A 19,685-nucleotide genomic window follows, 5' to 3' on the forward strand; every position below is an offset into this window, starting at 1 on the left:
ACCTTTTTGTTGTTGAGTTTGGCGGTGATGACGAGGGGGTCATCATGCCCTCGGATGACACCTTCATAATCACAGTCGTCGAAAGTAATGGGGGGAGCGGATCTGTAGTTCTGTCTCTGCTGGGAGTTTCGAGCAGCGACGTGCATTATCTCCCGCACATACTTTTTCTGGGCGGTCCTAGAGGTACCTCCGGCAGCGAATCCTCCTGAAATAGTGTTGATATCAACTGGGCTCTTTGGCCTTCGGTTGTCTGATCGGTGCCTATTCGCCTGAGGCCGTGGGGTAGGGCGCCGTTGTTGAAACTATGGAGGGGATCGCCTTCTTAGAGGTTCTGGTCGATGATGTTGTGGCGATCGTCGACGTTGTTCCAGGCCCACGATGAATCGCTGTAAATGACCAGCCTGTATGAGATCTTCGATGGTATCCCGGAGCTGTGTGCAGTCGTTGGTCAAGTGGCCGAACATACTGTGATAGTCACAATATTTGGATCGGTCTTGTGGGCCTGGCTTGGTAGGGCGTGGGCGTGGGAGTTGGACGAGGTGAGTGGAGAGGACCTCTTGCAGAATCCATGAACGGCTGGCGTTCAGGGGGGTATAGGTGGAGTATTTGGCCTTTTTGGTTAGTGAGGGTAGGTCGCGGGGTAGGTCGTGGAGTCTTGGCCGTTTGGTTTCCCGTGAGGGGTGATGTGTTTGGGGCTCGGTATGGGTGTGGATATGGTGGGTTTCTTCTAGATTGATGAATTGTTGGGCTTTGGAGCGGAGGTCCTTCCATGGTAAGGTCGGTGTATTTGGCCAATTCTGTGCGGAAGAGACCCTCTTGAAGTCCCATAACAAGGACATGTACTACTACTTCGGGGCTTAGGGTACGCACCTTCATAGCCTCGGTATTAAACTGATCTAGATATGCCTGGATGGATTCATTGGATCCTGGCGAATGCTAGACAGTGTGTATGATGACCTTGGTTGCTCCTTACTTGCCGTGAACCTTGTGTTGAAGGTCGAAGCTAGAGTTCCCCAAGTGTTGATGCTGTTTGGAGCCAGGTGGGTGAACCATTGGAGGGCCGCCTTTTTAAGAGTCAGGGGGAAGGCCCTGCACATGATGGGATCGGTCGCCCCATCTTGTGGGTCCGCCGTTCCATCATACTGGTCCATGTTTGTGGGGCGATTAAAATGGGAGGGTAATGGGTAAGCCATGATGGCAGGTGTAAAAGGATGTCTAGCACCACAAGAGTGGTGCGGGGTTGGTTGGGATGGTGGGCGGGACTCGCTCGCTGACTCTTTGCGGTTACTTTCGTGAATAGGTCGTTCCGAGTGATCCTCAGGGTTTATTTTGGATTGGCAGAGTTCTTGTATTACGTCGGCCTGTTGCTGGATGAGCCGCTCCTGACATTCCAGCATATGGAGGAGGTGTTGGGTGGTTGGTTGTTGTTCTGGAGTGGTATGGTGGCTTCGGCTGGCTTGATGGGATGGTTGTCTGGGTGGGGGAAGGGTACTTGGGGCATGGTCGACTTGGCTGGTAGATAGAGCTCGGTTTCTGGTGGTTACCATGGTGTGGGTTGGAAGCACAGACGGCGTCAATGTTCTTTCCTAAAACACAAAGGTACAGACAATGGTTGATCAGTTGCTGAGGGAGGATGAGATAGTCGTCAAAGTAGCAAGATGAGGTAGGAGAGCTGGACCCGCCGGTGGAGGTACCTGAAAAGGTTCTCCGACGATCAAGTCAGTGTATGAACTAAGTGAATGGGAATATGAGAATAATGAAGGCAGAGAATAGTAGAGTGAGTAATGCTAAAGAGTAAAGAGGTTAAGATACTTCCTGTTGGTAGAGATCCCTATTTATAGAAGGGAGAGTTGACTTTGGGTTCTTGGCAGGTGGTGCGATGCGTGGCCGACCAAAGATATTGTCGCGGGTTGCTTTTCCCGAGTCAGGCGGTCTGCCAAGACCGTACACTGTGCCAATCTTGTCTTTTAGCCTGTGACTGGTTTGGCAGCCGTTCTGCAGTCTGTCTGTCGTGCTGATAGGTGGGTTGGTGAGGTACTGGAGGCATGCTGTCTCTAAGGTCAACTCTGGTGGTTCCAACACGCGGGACCCACCTCGGCGACCAAGTATGTGTCTCTTCGGTTCGCCGTGTAGGAACAAGAACAATCATAATGTTCACCTTATATTACATATGTAAATTATTTAGGTGCACCCCAATCATATACCATACTTTAAGATCAATAAGTTCACCCCTTTAATGGAAAGAAAACACATAAAATCAAATGATAAAAATAGAGCATGCAGGAGTTCAAGGAGGAGTTTCTGTAAGGATGTTAAAAATACTTGACTTGTAGGTACCACAAAAAATATTGATAACATATACTCACAATAATAGCTTATGGGTAATACATGTATCACGGTACCTATTTTTTATTGTTTAATAAAGAATTTAAGTTATTGAACTATACCTATAAATTTATCATATACATGTTTTATTATTAAGGTAGTAATAATTACTTATATATATATATATATATATATTATATATTATTAAAAAATATAAATATATAATTAAACTTGAAAAATTATTCCATATTTATAAATACTCACTACCTATACGGATATTCACAAATAAGAACGGGTATGGGGACGGAAAAGCACCATCTACACTCGCGTCTGCACCATTTCCATCCCTAAATTTGGGAGTAGAGATGAATGTAAAGGCAAGTTCAACCAAAGAAGAAGAATATGTAAGGTTGGAATAGGGTAGAACCCTCAAATAGAGATCCGAGAAAGAAACATAATACACCAATGATATGTGGGTGGCAGTTATGCCATATGGAGACTGTAACACGTGTTTTTCCGAGCACATTTAATTAAGTAATTAGTTATTAATGAATTAATTATAGAAATTAATCAGTAATGTTTTATGTTAAACCTCAGTTGAGTTTTAGTCTTGTATTATAATATTCTTGCTTGCCCTATTTTTTCAAGATTTTTGGAGAATAAAAGTTTCCGAGACGATTTCGGTCATTTTATCGAGTTTTCATCCAGTTTTTGAGTTCCGTAACTCGGAATCGAATTCTGATTTCTCCGTTGGCTTCGAAATATTATTTCTAGTCAAAATAGACACCAAGTGTTTCCATAACTCATCTCTAGTTATTTTTCACCTCGAAATTCAAGTTTCGACGTTTCGGGCAAAAAACCTAAATCGGTAGATCGTATATTTCCGGATGAAGTTACCCGGTAATACTTGGGCACGACTTCAATTGCGAAATCACATCGTATCAATCAAGTCGGAGTATTAATCACATCATGGATCAATGGCTTGTCAAACAAGCAAAGTCAAAGCTTCCATAATCCCCTAAATCACTCACCAAACCTCCTCACTCCACCACCAACATCACCTAAGCTAGCCTAAAGCTAGATTTCTTCTCATTAATTTTCATATTTGAGAGAGGGTGAGACTCTCCTATGAATACCTCACTTCATCCTCTCATATTTACACTAATTATCCTAAAGAAAATTAAGGTATTCTTTCTCTTTTTCTCTTCTCCATTTTTCTCCATATACACCATGAGAAAATCATGATCTCTTAATATGTTATTCATGGAATTGAGTTTATGTTTGTTTTTTTAAATATTTTGTAAGCCATGACTAAAGGGAATGATAAGGAAATCATATGAACCATTGTGTAGTTTTTTACTTATGTAAAACTTAAAATTTCTTCCTTCTTCTTAGATGGAAAAACTATATCTTTAGACAAGGTTAGATAAGTTTATCTGCTTTAGAAATATTGAAAATTATTGTTAGTATTTGAATGTGTTTAAAGGTGATGATTTGAACATTACAAGAACATTTATTGTGTTTAAGAAAAGTTTATGTCTATCCTTGAAAGTTCAAAATGTTTGAGTTTTTGTTGAAATTTTTTCATTTTTAAAAGGTATTATGTGTAAAAGGTTGTTTAGCATATGTTATTCTTTGATTTCCAAGTTAAAGTAATGGTTTGGGATAAAAGATGATTTATTAAAGTCTTGACTTCATAAACTTAAAGTGTTATAAAGTTTTGGATAGTAAAGTAGTAAAAGTTTTAACTTATGATTTATAGTTCATGACTATGAAATCAACACCTGTTAACCCTTGATGTTATCAGAAAATTTGGTGGTGGTGAGAAGATCATGAAATTAGTTGTGTTTTATTTTGTAGCATACTTTAAATGAGGAGATTGGCCTAAAATGTTATGAAGTCTTAGATAGAAAAATGTTATAAACCTAAAGTGTTATGAAGTCTTAGATAGAAAAATGATTTAAAAATGTTGATCTTAGTTAAGTTAGCTTATTTTAAAGTGGTAAGATTGACTTAAAAAGCCTTGATTTAAAAGAATTGATTTTGTTTAAGTTGACTTACTTTAAAATGGTAAGTCTAACTTAATAATCTTACTTAAAAAAGTTAATCTTAATAAAAATGTTTTACTCGCAAAAGATAAGTTTTATGAATAGTTATCATTACCGGAAAAATGTAATGAAGTGGAAATACATGTCTAGAAAAGTTTTGTCTAAGGAAAGACTTGATATTTACGTGTGTTTTTATGACTCACCTTTCTTTCCTGGGAACTAATCTGGTGTATATCTAGAGATTATGACATAATTCTGTTATAAGTTTTGTTAAAACTTTACTTTAGAAAGTGTCGTTGTGTAGTAAGACTTTCAATGATAAATGATGATTCAAGAAATACCTAACCTTGAATCGGATGGATGAAAACGATTAAGTTCATTTTAGGTCGGAAGTTTTATTGTTGCGTAAAATGTTATTTCGTAAGAATAATAATTATCAAAGTGACCTAATCAGCGTTACTTTGATTTTGGCGTGATGAAGAGTTCGAGAAGAGACCCGACGAATTAAACTCACCTGTAATCGAGGAAACAATCTGTACGACTCACTTAGGTGAGGAAGAAAACATCGTGACACAATGGTGTCCGAATATGCTTCGGGGTCTCCAAACTCCCTCACAAATTTGGAGTTGTCTTGAGTATTAAGAAAACTTGTACTTAATCAATTGTCTATTTTGTTTGGTAAGTACAATATTTCTTATGCTGAATTATGTTAGGTTATGTTTATATATGAAGATGTCATGACTATTCATGTTTAATATTGCTCGAATAACTATTCTAAGAATTATATGTATGAGATATTTGTTAAATCAAGGCTTAAAAAGATTTGTTATAAATGAGAAAACTTTTCATTGAGAAAATAAATTTAACTAAGTTTCAGGTTTTTCTCGCTTGAGCGAGACAGATCTCGCTTGAGTGAGAAGTGTCTAGAGAAAATGGGTTTTCTCGCTTGGGCGAGACAACTCTCGCCTGAGCTGAAATATGCACAAAGAAAACTGGTTGTTTTCTTGCTTAAGTGAGACAGCTCTTGCTTGAGCCATATGTGCCTTATAAAAATGGTGATTCCTTTGCTTGAGCAAGACAGCTCTCACTTGAGCAAGAGGGCTCCATACAGACAAGACTTCTTAAGTCGTCTGAACGATAACTCTCACATGTGCGAGAGCCTAATGGCATTTTTGCCATCAAGAATTCATTCACTTCCAATCCTATTCAATAAAACCTAAAACACCTTTATTGGAGATAATGTTCTTTCAATAAGTAAATGTTGTAAAGATGAATAATTATATGAAATTCTTGGAAATGATATAAAGAAGAGTTGCTATATCTAAAATGATGTATGTAAATAATTGCATGGTTAAGGACGAGGCCCGCAAGAGTTCTATTATGTCCACGCAACGAGATCATCTGACCGTAAGAGGCTTGGCTTGAGAGCCATTCAGGGTGATTCAGCGATGGTTTGTAGTGGTGCAGAGAAGTATTATATGCCCATGCAGTGAGATCGTCTGACCGTAAGAGGCTTGACTTGAGAGTCGTCCAAGGTGATTTAGCGATGGTTCATAGTGGTGTTTAGGTTTATTCTCTGTGGTGTAAATGTTAAGGTCGGGACCCACTAGAAGCATTTCCGATGGTAGATGTCTTAGGATGGGCGGATCGTTATAAAAGATGGATTAAAAGATTTAATTTACTAACTTCGGTTGGTGTGTATATTCATTGTGAATAATGAAGTAGTGGAGAGGAAATTTACGAGAGATGAACGGTGATTCGTCAGCAAAGTCTTAAGGTAGAGTCTAGGTGAGACGAGTCTTGTGTATTCGTGGATGAGGTATTCTTTTTGATCAGACAGTGCCCACAACGCAAACTAGACGATCTCTGACAACCCCTCGTTGCAATCAGGATCGATGAGAGGGATACCCAGAAAGTGTTTGATACGACACTGTCCTGAAATGGACAGTTTCGTTGGAACAGATCGATCATATATATATCCTTGCAAGGAATAAGTTTTGGTGCAATCAAATCAGCTTATTATGGGACCTGTACTCTCAGTTATTTCCGAATAGTTATTGGGAGGGTAATGGTGTAAGGATGGTGGACATATGCATAGCATGCATACATGGTATTTATCGATATTGATTCTAAAATCATAAGTTTTATACTTCATTCATCATTAATACATGTTTGTATGATCATATGATATATCTATACTTGTTCTTTGTCTTGGTGTGATATAAGTTTTTCATTAGATGTTTTACTCTCTCTCTTTCTTTCTGGTGTACTCGTATACATCCATGTTTAGTTGGATAGATCGGCGATGATCAGGGGCTACCGCTTTACCATGTCCCAGGAGGGGCATAGTGCATTGAAGGAAACAGATACACCTACACTGGTCCCTGCGACCTGGAATTGGATCTCGTATATGATGGCTCTGTGTTGAATCTCCCGGCATACTACGCAGTTCAGGAAGCATCGTTCACCCTAGCAGAGCGAAGGTCCGTACCTGAGGCATGAGACAGATTGGAGGTTGTCAAGACCTGGCCCCAACCGAGATTCTCATCTACTCACTCAACGCCAAGAGGGACGGAAGGAGCAAGCATGACTACTTCATCGAGGCCTAAGGGGTACGAGGGTGATGACTGCATAGAGTTAATTTGCATAGAGGATTCGGTGGAGTTTATAGAGATCTCTTCAAACTCGGAGATCGAGGAAGACCCGACTGAGGTTTCCAGTACACCACCGGTCTAGGAGTTCTTTCTTTCTTTTGGTAGGGAACCTGTGTAGGGCACTTTTGTAATTCCAACGCCTCCGATATTATTTTATTTTTATTTGTATTTTTAGTCTTTGTTAGGGACGAAGAATAGATTCGCCTTGTATTTGATTAATGAGAAGTATTCAGAAAGGAATTGTGTTTCGTTCAATTACATTTTAAGTATTAAGAAATTATTTTTGCAAAGTTTTAAAAATGTGATGTCTTGAAAGAGAATAGATAAAATGGAAAAAAATGATTTGTAACCTATATGTTACATAAAAAAATTTACTCATTTTTCCAAGAGATTAAATATAGTAATTATGAAATGATTTTCGGAGTGTTACAAAGACAATGACCATTCGGTCAAAGTGGTTTTGACATTAGCATTGGTGAGTCGCTGAAGATAAGGGGTAGTTCCATGACTATAATATAACATTAATTTGAGGAGAAATAGTGAGGGGAAAGAATAAAGAAGAACAATGGGGATTATAATTAAAAGATGTAGTTTTGTACATAGATGCTAGGTTCATTTTGTTTTCAAACGTGAAATGACGTCATTTTACTTGTAATTTTGGAATATCCAACTTGGAAACTAATGAAAACTCCATGTGACATGACAACATGTTAGATCATAGTAAAAAGTAAGTGGACGGAGAGATTGATGTAAACCAGTTAGGGGTACCTTTCAATTCAAGGGTTGTTCAAGACCTATGGGTTCCTAGGACTTGGGCAGGGGTCAAATCCTTTGTGGATAAGCTTACAAAGTGATGTAAACCCTCCTAGGGCAGCCTTTGATTCCAAGGGCAAGATAAGTCATGATGGTCCTACAACTAGGGCCAAAGCTAAGGCAGGGATCCTTAAAGTCTCAAAGGACACAATTGACCCAGGAGAAGGTATGTGAGGAGGACATTTATGTTCTTAGGTCACTTTATACTTAGGTTTATTTTATTTTCATTGATTCAAATAAATGAGATTGCATTCTCATATAGTCTTAGGTTTATTTTCATTGTTAGTATTTAATTCATGTAATATGGGTTGGGAATTATTTGTAACATTGGTCCATATTCATGACCAAGTAGTTTACTTAGGTTCAAGGGTAAGCCTTTCACGTGGCTAGGGCAAATGGAAGTCAATGCATGATCATTTCAAGGAAGGAGGCACGTAAGGAACTCTATCTATAAGGACAAACAAGGAGATAAGGCAATTCAGCTAACACTTTATCTCTAAGGCAAACAAGGAGATAAGGCATGGAGGGAAAACGAATTTAAAAGAAGATAGGTTTGTTTTAGCAATTTGAATTTGAATTTGAATTTGAATTTGGATTTGAAAGAAGATAGATTTGAATTTGAATTCAAGGGTATATGGCACACGTTTTCAAACTTGGAGATAAAGAGAAGATTATATGAAGATTAAAGAGAGATTAATCAATCTCCCAAAGATGCACACGGCTAGAAACAAGGAAAGAAGATAGGAAGCTCAATCTTTTAAGGTGCACAAGGCTATAAAATAGGGAATCCTAATCTCATCTCCAACCAACAACAAATCAGATTGGATTCAAATTAAATATGATTAGTTCCTCAAGATGAAGTCAAATTGATCAAGTCTCTTCCTTCTCCTCAACAAATTCGGCCAACCATCCACCAAAACCGAATTACACTCAAGACTAAGTCAAACAAGCAATTCAGCTCAACCAATTGATATTACTTAGGATTTTATTTTTATGTTTATTAGAAGATAATTTGATTTCTATCTTCTATTTTATCTATTCAGCCAAGGCAACTTTGCCTATTTATAGTTTGATCAAATCATTAATAAAGGTTAAGTTTTATTTTTGAGTAAATTTGAATTGTTTTAGTTGAGAGCACTTCTCCTAAACCTAGGTTGGCCGTGGCCACCACCATACTTGTTCTTATCAAGCATCCTTGCTTGTGGCGAACCCCATAGCTTATCAAGCAGCATTGCTTGTGGCGCTCCTCACCTTCCATTCTTTTCCACCTTCACCTTCATCCTACAAACCATACACAAACCCTAGCCTAATTATACATCCCAAACCGAAGCCACATCTACCCCAAAATTACCCTAATTCCCCAAAACCGAATTCACACATTCACAAATCTAAGTTCAAGCTAAAACGATCCTTTAATTCAAAGGCAGCCCCAAGAGGTTGTCATCAAGTGGTCATCAGAGCTAGTTTTGGCTTGAAACCCAAGTCATGGCCAATGAGGCCAACCAAAGGACAAACATCTTCCTTTCTAGGTGTTTGGTCCAAGGAAACATCTGCCTATTAAGTATTGATGGTGGTTGTACCAACATGGCTAGTTCAAAGGACACCATTCAACTTGGAGAACCACTTGGAGACCATGATCATAGAGGGCATTTATGTCATTAGGCTTAAGTTTACTTTATTTGTTAAATAAATAAGAATTATTTCTCATGGGTAGTTTTAAGATTTATTTCATTTTATTTTAAGTATTTTATTTACTTTCCAAATAAAATTCATGTAGATGGGGTTGGGAGAATTAATTATTTAATTCCTTATAAAATGTCTAATAGTGGCCAAGTAAATGGCTTAGGCTTAAGAGGATGGCGAGGCATGGATGTTGGCTAGGCCAAGGTAGACTTGGCCAAGGTTGACCGTGTGGGTCAAAATTTGGCCTAGAGGAATTAATTCAGATTTAGTTGAATTTAAATCTCAAAACCCACTTAGGGTTCCCATGTGAAAACCGTGGGGTTTATTTTACTTGATATATTGTCAAATCCTTGATGGAATAAATCAAATCCAAATTTGGCCAACAAACATGGATTGAAGATAAAGTAGAGATAATGTGGAGATTAAATTGGTTGTTCCGCAACAACTCGACTAGCACAAGTCAAGTTGGACTTGGCCACCTTAGGCATGTGAAATTGAGAAAGTTGTGGCACTCTTTTGTGAAAGGCCAAGTCAATCAAATTCAATTCACATAGAGGGCAATTCGGTTAGCTTAATTCAAGGGGATTCAACTTCTATTTTGCTTAAAGATAATGTGAAAATAAAGTGAAGATCAAATCCCAACTACTCAAATTTGACTAGCCTAATCAATTGGCTTGAAGATAATGGAATTCAAATTTATCCCTCATCAATTCTGCTACGAGATATCATGGGAATTAGTTTTCAAATTCAGCCACCTTAAATCAAGGATTCCAAATCCAATTTAGGCGTGCAAGCTCACATTTTTTCATAAGGTCAATCAAGGCTAAATCTTGGCCAAACCACTTACATCCTCATTCAAATTTTAAGTGGCCAAGTCAATTCAAAATTTCTTAAATTTAGGGGAAGGTCGTTTGCTCAAGTCAAAAAGGCCAAGACATGTGGAACTCTCTACTTCCAAGTTCCAACCATATGGTCCATAGAGATTTTACCACCCATGGTTACATGATAGTTTAAAATTCACATGTTTATATTTTGTTATTTTTTCGTGGGGCCCTTTTTGGCCAGCCACAAGTCTATTTATAGTTTTACTTATTAATGAATAAAACAAGTTGATTTTTAAGTTAAAACTTGGAATTAATTTTTCCTTGAGTTGAGTCATGGCTCCTATCATTGAACTTATCAAACACTTGTGTTTGTGGTATTCTAAGACTCATCACCCTCTCAGTGTGGCATCTATATTCTTATCAATGATCATTCCTTGTAGTGAATATTCTAGACTTATCAAGCATCTAGCTTTTGGCACCTTCCACTCTTCATACCTTATCCACTTCCCTTAGAACCACACAAATCCATGGCCAACTTGACCCAAAACTCACCTAACCCTAAGCCTTGACCCAAACTAAGGGCAATTCCCCAAAAACTTGACCTTACCCATGGCCAAGACCCATCTCCTAACCTAAACTATGACCATACTCACCCACACACCCCAAACCGTGACCCTCATAGCTTAGCCATACACTAGCCTACACCTAGACCACATAGTCAAGCTATATAGACCCAATCCTAATCAAACTGTGGCCAAACACATAAAGCCACACCCCAACCGTGGATTTGACACCTAAGTTATAATTTCGCGAGCCTACTAAGATTCAAGCAAGAATGGTCGCTTAGAAAAGTCAAACCACTTTTGAGGTTTCACATCAGAGACTAATGTGTGTCACAATGAAGAAGTGTGTGGACTAAGTTTGGCTTCAATCAAACACGGGTTTTATGGCAACCTAAGATTCTCAAACATCACAGTTTTAACTATTATCCTAAAATATTTTCCATCATTAAATTAAATTTGTTTTTATTGCTTTTTTTCCTGATATCCTCTTCAAGTTTAGAGTCTTTGTAGGAGAATAATTATAATTTAGGTAAAAAAGTAAAACACAACCTGTTCATACAGCAGACCATGATCCTGTACTGCATAGAGGTGTGTTGTACTTAGCAAAAATCTAGGCCTCGATGAAAATAGTAAAGATGGAATAAATTCAAGGGGGAGAAATAGTTATTGATGGACTTATTGCAACAATTGCTCACCACTTTGACCTTGATTTGATGGGCCCTTGAGCCCTTATGATGAAATTCTCGCTTTGACCTTCAGTTATCTCTGGATATTGGAAAAGAAAAAGTATATATACATATATGATTTTATACACTATTACTATGTTATCCACCATTCATAATCACTCATTCTTCAAAATAAGTAATACAAATAAAAATAATATACTAATTATGTATAAATCTTCAATCTTTACGGTAACATCGATCTCCTTACAAACCCCAAATTCAAATGTCGAGAACATAATGAATTGGATGAAGTTGGACTATGATGAGAATGATCTTGTTGATATTGAGCACCCCTCGAGCCTTCAATTAGGATAGGGCCATATGAGCCTTCTAGCCCTTCTTCTTCCTATGCATATCCCTCTTCGGCAAGTGATATTGCTTGCCTCTATGCTCATATTGAACAACTGGAGCAGGGAAAAAGGAGTTGCGACTAAGAAAAGATGATATCCTTGTTGGTCGGGAAAAAAGAACAATGCAATGAATACCATTATGATGGATTAGTAATTCAAATTGTGGACCACCTTACGTGACACGGTCACAATATTGTAGTTGCAGTGGCCGTCGCAACTACAATTGTGGTGTAACATCGAATCATAATGATGCGTCTGTATCGAGTCACAACACAATTACATCAGACTGTATTTAGGTTGCATCATACCATAATGCAATCGCGGCATCGGCCACATCAATATAAAAATAATTTTTTTTCTCACAAAATAATTTACAGTACAATGACCACAATCAGCATTGTTACGGTCAAAATGATCTTAATCGCAGTAACCACAACCACAATTCCTATTATTATGATCCCAATCACAATAATCACAATTTATGCACAACTAGAATATAAGTCAACACCATTTCACGCTTAACCTGTATGTTTTTTCCTTCATTTCCTTATTAACCTCTTGTTTGGATTTTTATATGGACGAGACTGTAAATTTATAAGCTTGAGGTTTTTTTTTTTTTTTTGCATTTTGGTCATGTGTAACATGTTAAGATTTTTTCCCTATAATTTGTATGCATTACATTTTCAACACAATTAATTTTCCTTGTTTCCTATAAGATTGGGTGATGATTGGCTAGGACTCATTGTTAAAGCAGTGATATAAGACTTTGGTAATTTTGAAAATTAAAATCTTTCTCTGATTTTGTGTTTTCGCTAAATATAGACCTACAAATGAGAGGATTTGAGCCAAACAAAATGGTTTGAATTATACTCTGAAAAATAACACTCTCTTTAATCAGTGATATTTTCTTAGATCTTGCTTTTAGAACTTGACATGTCATCATTTCAAAAATAATAATTACTTGAAAGTGATTAAGGTTCTTAGGATATTTTTTTGGCTTTCAGCCAATTGATAAACACATTTCCTCCGAGTTGCCTAATTTTGAGCTTAATTGAGATTGTATTATGAGGAGGATCTTGATGAGTGGAAGACCCACTCATGGAAATTTGACTCAGTTGATTGATGTTGTGGTTATGTGAATTAATTTAACCATGTTGAAGTAAATAAGCAAGTTCAGCATATTGTTTACAAAATTAAAAAACGAGGTTCAACACGAGGACTTCTCAGGAGATTACCATCTTAATATTATTTCTGCTTTTGTTCAGACACATTTAACTGCAGAGTTCTGATAAGATCCGGTGCATTAGTGCTGGTATGATCCCACCCGATTGATACGAATCCATTGATTCTGAGGGAACCATAGAGCCTTCTGCACTGGCACTGTTCACAACACTCAAGCCATATTTTGATTTGTTGGAATGGGGTGGAAACAAGCTTAAAGTAATAAGTTTATATGCCATGTGTCTCCCTGCCACAATAGAAATAAACCTCGGTTGAATTGCTTCTTGAATTTGCATAAGCTCTTCTAGTGAATTTACCCCTTCCTTTAACATATGATGAATTACCTCTGCCTGGTGATGGTTTCCAACATTGTTCTTGCTCATTGGCATTGAATAATATATTCGAATAAAAAATACTCATCCCAACTAGTTGCCTTTCAGCTTGAACAGCAAAAGAAAACACATTGCTTATGCAAGGCAATGGTTCCATCGAAAGAATTTGTGACTTCGTAGTTTGAAATTGATCATTCAATCCCTTCAAAAAGAAACTTACATACTCTGAATCATAGTGATCTTTCACATTCTTAATCAAATCACACTTACATTGAATATCACATGTATAAAAAAGAGTTGATCTTAAATATTCCAATTTCTCCCACAAGATCTTCCATGTATTGAAATAATTTGATTTGTCCCTTACTTCTTCCTGCTTAATTCAATGAACTTCTTCCATTTAAAAATTGATCTTTCAACTCTTGCCAACGTTCTTGTGCACTATCTATATACATAGTGCTCTGTGCAATTTATGAAGAGAGTGATCTTATAATACAAAGAAACTATCATTATGCGACATCTTTCCCATTCATCATAATTAGAATCAGTGAAGCTGGACATTCTAATGGAGAAGATTGATGGATTGCTTTGTGAATTATCAGAATCTGCCATTTGATTGAATTCTGGCAATCGAACTCCTTATGTTGAAGGAAAACAAACCTTAAATGGTGGAACTTGATTGGAATTCTCAATAGGTGAAGAAGATGCAAATGTGCAATTGAATCTGCGTGGAAGAAAAGCAACTTTGCAAGAAAAGAAGATGAATTTGCACATTAACTGTTACCATAAAACGAATTTGGAGTTAATTCTTACTGATTTTGGAAGCCATCAAGGTAATATATACAAGTGCTTTACAAAGATTGAAGTGCACGTTACTAACTAAATAGAGGGAAATTGAAAATAGAAAAAAGGAAAGGAAAAACTAAGAGCAAAGAAGCTCAACCCATTACAGTACAATCCATTCAATACAATACAAGTAAAACACCCTGCTCTACAACTGTTTCTGGATGTGTGCTAGCAATGAATTGATGATGTTATTATCATTAATAGTTAAGTGCACGAGGATCCTATATAATAGGGTCTCGGAATGGTATATACATGCAACCTTACTCCACAAGTAGAAAAGTTTGTTCGAGGATTTGAAATCATGACTTCCGGATCACAAGACAAACAACCTTACTTATTGCAGTGAGGCTCACCCTCAACTGAAATGAAAAAATTGAAAAGAAAATGTGTGCTTCATAAAATACAGATTTTTATTACAACAGAATCCAAATATACATGTGAATGAATAATACAAGAAAATACATATGGTCAAAAGAAGTGAGGAGTGATGAAGAGAAAGACAAAGATCTATATAGAAAGAAATGTGGGGGAAAATATCCACAAGGTGGGATCTTCTAGACAGCTAACTATCATTATGCTTACCCTTACTTCTTGGAGTTGCTTCAATAAACTTAATTTACAATGTGCAATGTGTCAGTATGTACAAACACCTTTTGTCTCCATTTTCTTAGAGAAACTAGTTGCCATATTAAATGCCATCAGAGACCAGAGTATCCTTGATTCCTTCTTTCCATATTCCCCATCTCCATTTAACTCTTGGGAATTTGCTTTTGCAAGTAGATATGAGATTGCCAGCAACATAAGAATCAACATCACGGTGTATGAGCAGATAAAAATCTGAGCATTTCATGCATTTATCCAGAATGCAGGAAACAAATGCTAGAGTGGACTCAATTTCTTGGACCACTAGATGTGCAACAAGTTCTTTTAGCGTCTTCATCCCAATACTTTCTTTCAAACCTCCCTTGCGAAAAGAACTCTCCATTACAAACCAAGCTCCAGGTCCCAAATTAAGATAGCTTATGTTAGGGAAAAAGTCCAACAATGTATCCAGGCCGAACTCGGTTACTTCAACTCGATCAGTTTTTCTGACCAAATCAACTGTAAGCCTATTTACAGTGCTGCAATGGCAAAACATACTACACAGGAAACCAAGAGAGATGCATTCTATATTTAGCTGAAGGCTTTCTATATTGGTACAATTTTTCAAGTTGAGCTCATCTGTATTCTCAAGAGAGAGATTAAAAGTATGCAACAATGGGGCATCAAGGACAATCAATCTAGGTTTAATGCATTTAAGATGGAAATCAACAAGGTTTGGTGCACATATTATTAAAGAAAGAGGAGCATTCGAGACGGACCACTGACATGTCCTAAGGTGTAAAAGATTAATCTTTGGCTCTTTAAGTCCTCCAACCCCTATAAGATTGAGTTCTATCAAATTAGGGAAAGAACTACTGATCCTGCTTAGGTCTTCATCATCCAGTCTTACAAACTCAAGGGTCAAGTTGGTGAGTGTTGGCATTGAGTTCAGACTATCCACTGATAACCAAGCATTTCTAATCACTAACTTCACAAGAGTATTGCCTGCAAAGTACATATATTATAATATTAAAACATTGTCAGAATATTTTCATCATGAATAAATAAAAGGGCAGCCCAATGCACGTGGCTCCCACTTAGTGGGGTCTGGGGAGGGTAGATATGTGTAGCCTTACCCGTATAGGGGGAGAGACTATTTCCAGGATTAGAACCCGTGATTTCATGGTCACTAAGAAACAACCTTACCGTTGCGCCAAACTCACCCTCTACTTTCATCATGAATAAATACAAAGAAAAAGGGCAGTTACTCCTCAAAACAGAGCTACTGCAGTGAACCAATTCTCCCGGGCTATTAGGTGAAGATACATAATTCAGTTTTCCTATATCTCTAACATGACAACCAACTCCATCATACTATTTGGTGAAGACATATGAATGACTTCGATATCTAGCATGAGCTATGATAAATGGTTCGAATCCTTTGTTACAAATTGTTACGAAAGCCAGAAAGTTGGATAAAAGTTCTCTCTTTAATTCACAGTCAAGTTGGTTTATAAATAAGAGAGTAACTCATTGTATCATATTTTGTTTATTAACAACGAGTTTCCTCCTCTAACACACCCTGCATGCAAAAGCTATCTGGTCTTAAAGCATGTTTTTAAAGTTAGCTTTTATTAAGAAGAGTGCAATTCAAACTTTAGACCACTTGGTCATAAAATCTTTGGTACAAGTTATGAATCAAATATCCCAAAAAGTTTAAAGATAAACTATAAAGTGTGTTTGGTTTCGCATTTGCCAACCTCAAATGCACCTTTGCAAAGTTTAAATTCCAAACGTTATTTTGTCATTTACCACATGTTTGAGTTATTTTTTCCAAACTGATTTTTTCTCTAAACACGTGCTTGAATGAAAGCTACAAAAACAACTTTTGGATTTGGTTGAGAATTTACACAATTTTGAAATAAGCTACTTTTAAGAGAAAGGTTCCCAAACATAGATAACTTCTTCAAACTTCAATTTTAATCAAAATCAATTCTTCAATGAGTTTAATATTTATTTACTGTCAGTCTTTTAGACTCACATAACATTAATTTGTATTACTTTTGCTTGAGAGTCAATGATAGTTAAGATATGAATAGTGAATGATGTATTGAATGTAAAAAACAGTTACATTATCCATATATACATATTAAATCCTTCTTCAATATCAATTATATTAAAAATCAATATTTTGCAAACGCTAACCCTAACTCATGAATATCTTTCATTACATGGCAGTTTGGAACATCAGGGCTTATTTGAACTCATGAGAACAATTAATGAAAATAATCTTATAATATTAGTTTACTACCTTATTAGATGCTCTTATTAACTTATTATTTCAATAAACCTGGTGAAATAAACTCCTTTTAATTCTATTTCAAAATAACCTATTACCTAAATAAGCTTGTGGCATTTATATTGTGTTTACTACAATTGCAGGAAAATGAGACCACAATAACTTCAATTATGGTTGAGGCATGCAATTTAAAATACTTTTACGCGAACTCTCTTTCATAAACCAGCGTATTGAAGCAAAATCAAATACCAGCAACAAATTTGCATATAATTCAGACCAAAAACAATGAAATCAGTCATGGAAATTGAGAATCAAGGAAGATCACTCACAAGAGGAAGAGATCAAAGACAAAGCATCAGATCGGCGCCAACAAGACTGGACCCAAAAATCCGAAACCGTCAACGATTTCAAACCCTCAGAAATCAACGGAAGCCATTCTTTAAAGAACGAGAAATCAGTGAGGTAGAGATCATCACACTCATCCTCCACGTCATCAAACGAGATCGTTCCGAGGGCTCTATCGACGCCGAGGGACACGGTGTCGAGGTTCCTCGAACGCCGAACGAGGTCTGTGAAAACGGTCTTGAACGGGGTTACGAGGTGCTTCGTTTCTGGGGAACGGGATTTGAGGTAACGTGACATGGAACAGAAGAGAGTAACGGAGCGGATATCGTGTGAAACGGTGTTTAACGTTTTTGATACGAGTCTGCATCGAGCGAGATCGGTGGAATCGGCGAGTCGACTCAGGATTTCGAGGAGCAGCGAAGATGGTAAGTTCTCCATTGAATGTTTACATTCGGAAATTGTAGCTTCGGACAGAAAACGGAAAGTGTGTGAATTGGATATGGGATTTCACTATTTATTTTGACTTCCTGAAGTAAAATGATAAAAGTTACATTGCGTGCACTTTTTCTTATGATGATATTTATTGTAAGAGAAGTTTTTTAAATTTATTCTTCATCATATTTATTAATTATAGAAAAATCTAATGATTTTAATCAATGAGTATATCTAAATTATTAGATGTTAATATAATTGATTACTAGAATGTGAAATACTTTTGGAGTAAGGGAATTCTCACCCTTATTATAAATTATTTATAATAAATGCTAATTAATCTTGTTTAGGGTTGGATCCGATGACAACAAAATCAAAGTATATTATAAGTGCATTTCTAGATATTCGATGTGTAGCCTTATAAGTGGTGATCTAGTGTGGACACTTACATTATGATTGCTTTACATAAGAAAAAGTTTAGGAAAAAAGTTAAGGAAGAAAACGTTAAGAGGAGAAAATGTGATGATTTTTTAGTTGTTTGATATGATAAAAAATGGAAAGAAAATAGACAGAAAATAATATAATTATTATTAATAATGACATTAACATGCATTTGTTGATTTTTTATTTAGAATTTTAGAAAATTATTGATATTTATAAGTGTAGTAACACGAAATATAGAGATATTTACATCCACTGCGAGTATAAAGATTTATATATAATCAATACATAATTCATTATTCATTTGTATTAAGTTTTTGAAGAGTAAATAATGATAAAATATGAATGATAGATGATGTAATGACAATATATAAAACTTATACACTATCAGTGCATACATTTTTTCTCTTAAATGCATATGGAGTTAGAGAAAGTCCATCATTAATCTTTCCACTTAAGTTTTTCTTTTAATATTAGAGAGAAAATATAAAAGTATGTGCCCCACCATTTTTCTTTTCTTCCATCCATTGAATGCAAACCAAATAATAAATAACATTATAAGCAACTTTTCTCTCATTTGGTTGACAATAGAAAAAAAATGTGAGATTAAAAAAGTGTGGGACCCATATCAAAAACATTTCTCTGTACATACATGTCAAAAGGGAAATAAACTTTAGTAGATATTGGAGAGATAATTTATTACTTTTCTTTTTGTATTTTAAGGATAAAAGTATCATCATATTAGATTTAAAAGTCAAAAGTGACACATAATGTTTTTTTTCTTTTGTTTTTTATGCACTTTCTTCTCCGGTGCTAGAGGAAAGTCTTGACCGTCTAGGAATAAATCTATTTACTGTTTAACAAAAAAATCTCCTCCACGTACATATGTCATCACCTCCTTGAATTGTCATTGTCACATGTCACACTCACAACAAAAGTTTTCTCACTCAAAGAATTCTATCACCTCCAATACACCTCACCACACCATAACATTTATTATTATCTCTTGATACATCTCTTTATCATTTATTATTATTCTTCTTCCATATTTTCTCTCTCTCATTTTATTACTAATTAGAGAACCTCATCTCTCTTTCACTCCTTCATTTCATTACTCTATTTTTCTTCAACAATTTTTTTCTCTTCTTGGTTTATATCATTCTTCCGTTTCAAAATTTCTTATTTTAAAATGATTTTATGTA

At 36.3% G+C, this 19,685-nt stretch overlaps 1 protein-coding gene and 2 long non-coding RNA genes across 5 annotated transcripts in view; 1 reads left to right on the forward strand and 2 right to left on the reverse strand.

Moving 5' to 3' along the window:
* LOC109331304 overlaps positions 1–16,424 on the forward strand; it is a 25,419-nt gene extending 8,995 nt beyond the window's left edge. Inside the window, exons 1-2 of one of the 2 annotated variants that reach the window (XR_002105771.1) lie at positions 14,484–14,655; positions 16,111–16,424. This is a non-coding gene — a long non-coding RNA (uncharacterized LOC109331304). Of the gene's footprint in view, positions 1–14,483; positions 14,656–16,110 lie in introns of those variants that run through there. The other variant, XR_002105770.1, reaches the window with a different exon arrangement.
* Positions 14,777–18,067, reverse strand: LOC109331301 (F-box/LRR-repeat protein At4g29420). 2 transcript variants are annotated; one of them, XR_002105768.1, is made up of 3 exons: positions 17,595–18,067; positions 14,968–15,971; positions 14,777–14,935 (listed from the first exon to the last, which is right to left on the reverse strand). XR_002105768.1 is itself a non-coding variant. In XM_019565709.1 (2 exons), the coding sequence occupies exons 1-2, from the start codon at positions 18,046–18,048 to the stop codon at positions 15,073–15,075; spliced, it is 1,353 nt and encodes a 450-aa protein (XP_019421254.1). In that variant the 5' UTR covers positions 18,049–18,067; the 3' UTR covers positions 14,777–15,072. The 2 variants fall into 2 exon arrangements, 1 of the variants encoding a protein (XP_019421254.1); XM_019565709.1 differs by having other exon boundaries at positions 14,777–15,971.
* The window catches only part of LOC109331303, a 5,088-nt gene continuing 179 nt past the window's right edge, over positions 14,777–19,685 (reverse strand). The window contains exons 2-3 of the long non-coding RNA XR_002105769.1: positions 18,882–18,888; positions 14,777–14,961 (exon numbers count right to left, since the gene is read on the reverse strand). This is a non-coding gene — a long non-coding RNA (uncharacterized LOC109331303). The remainder of the gene's footprint in view (positions 14,962–18,881; positions 18,889–19,685) is intronic.

The sequence above is a fragment of the Lupinus angustifolius genome, chromosome LG17 (genome assembly GCF_001865875.1).
Source record: "Lupinus angustifolius cultivar Tanjil chromosome LG17, LupAngTanjil_v1.0, whole genome shotgun sequence".
Classification (NCBI taxonomy): Eukaryota; Viridiplantae; Streptophyta; class Magnoliopsida; order Fabales; family Fabaceae; genus Lupinus; species Lupinus angustifolius.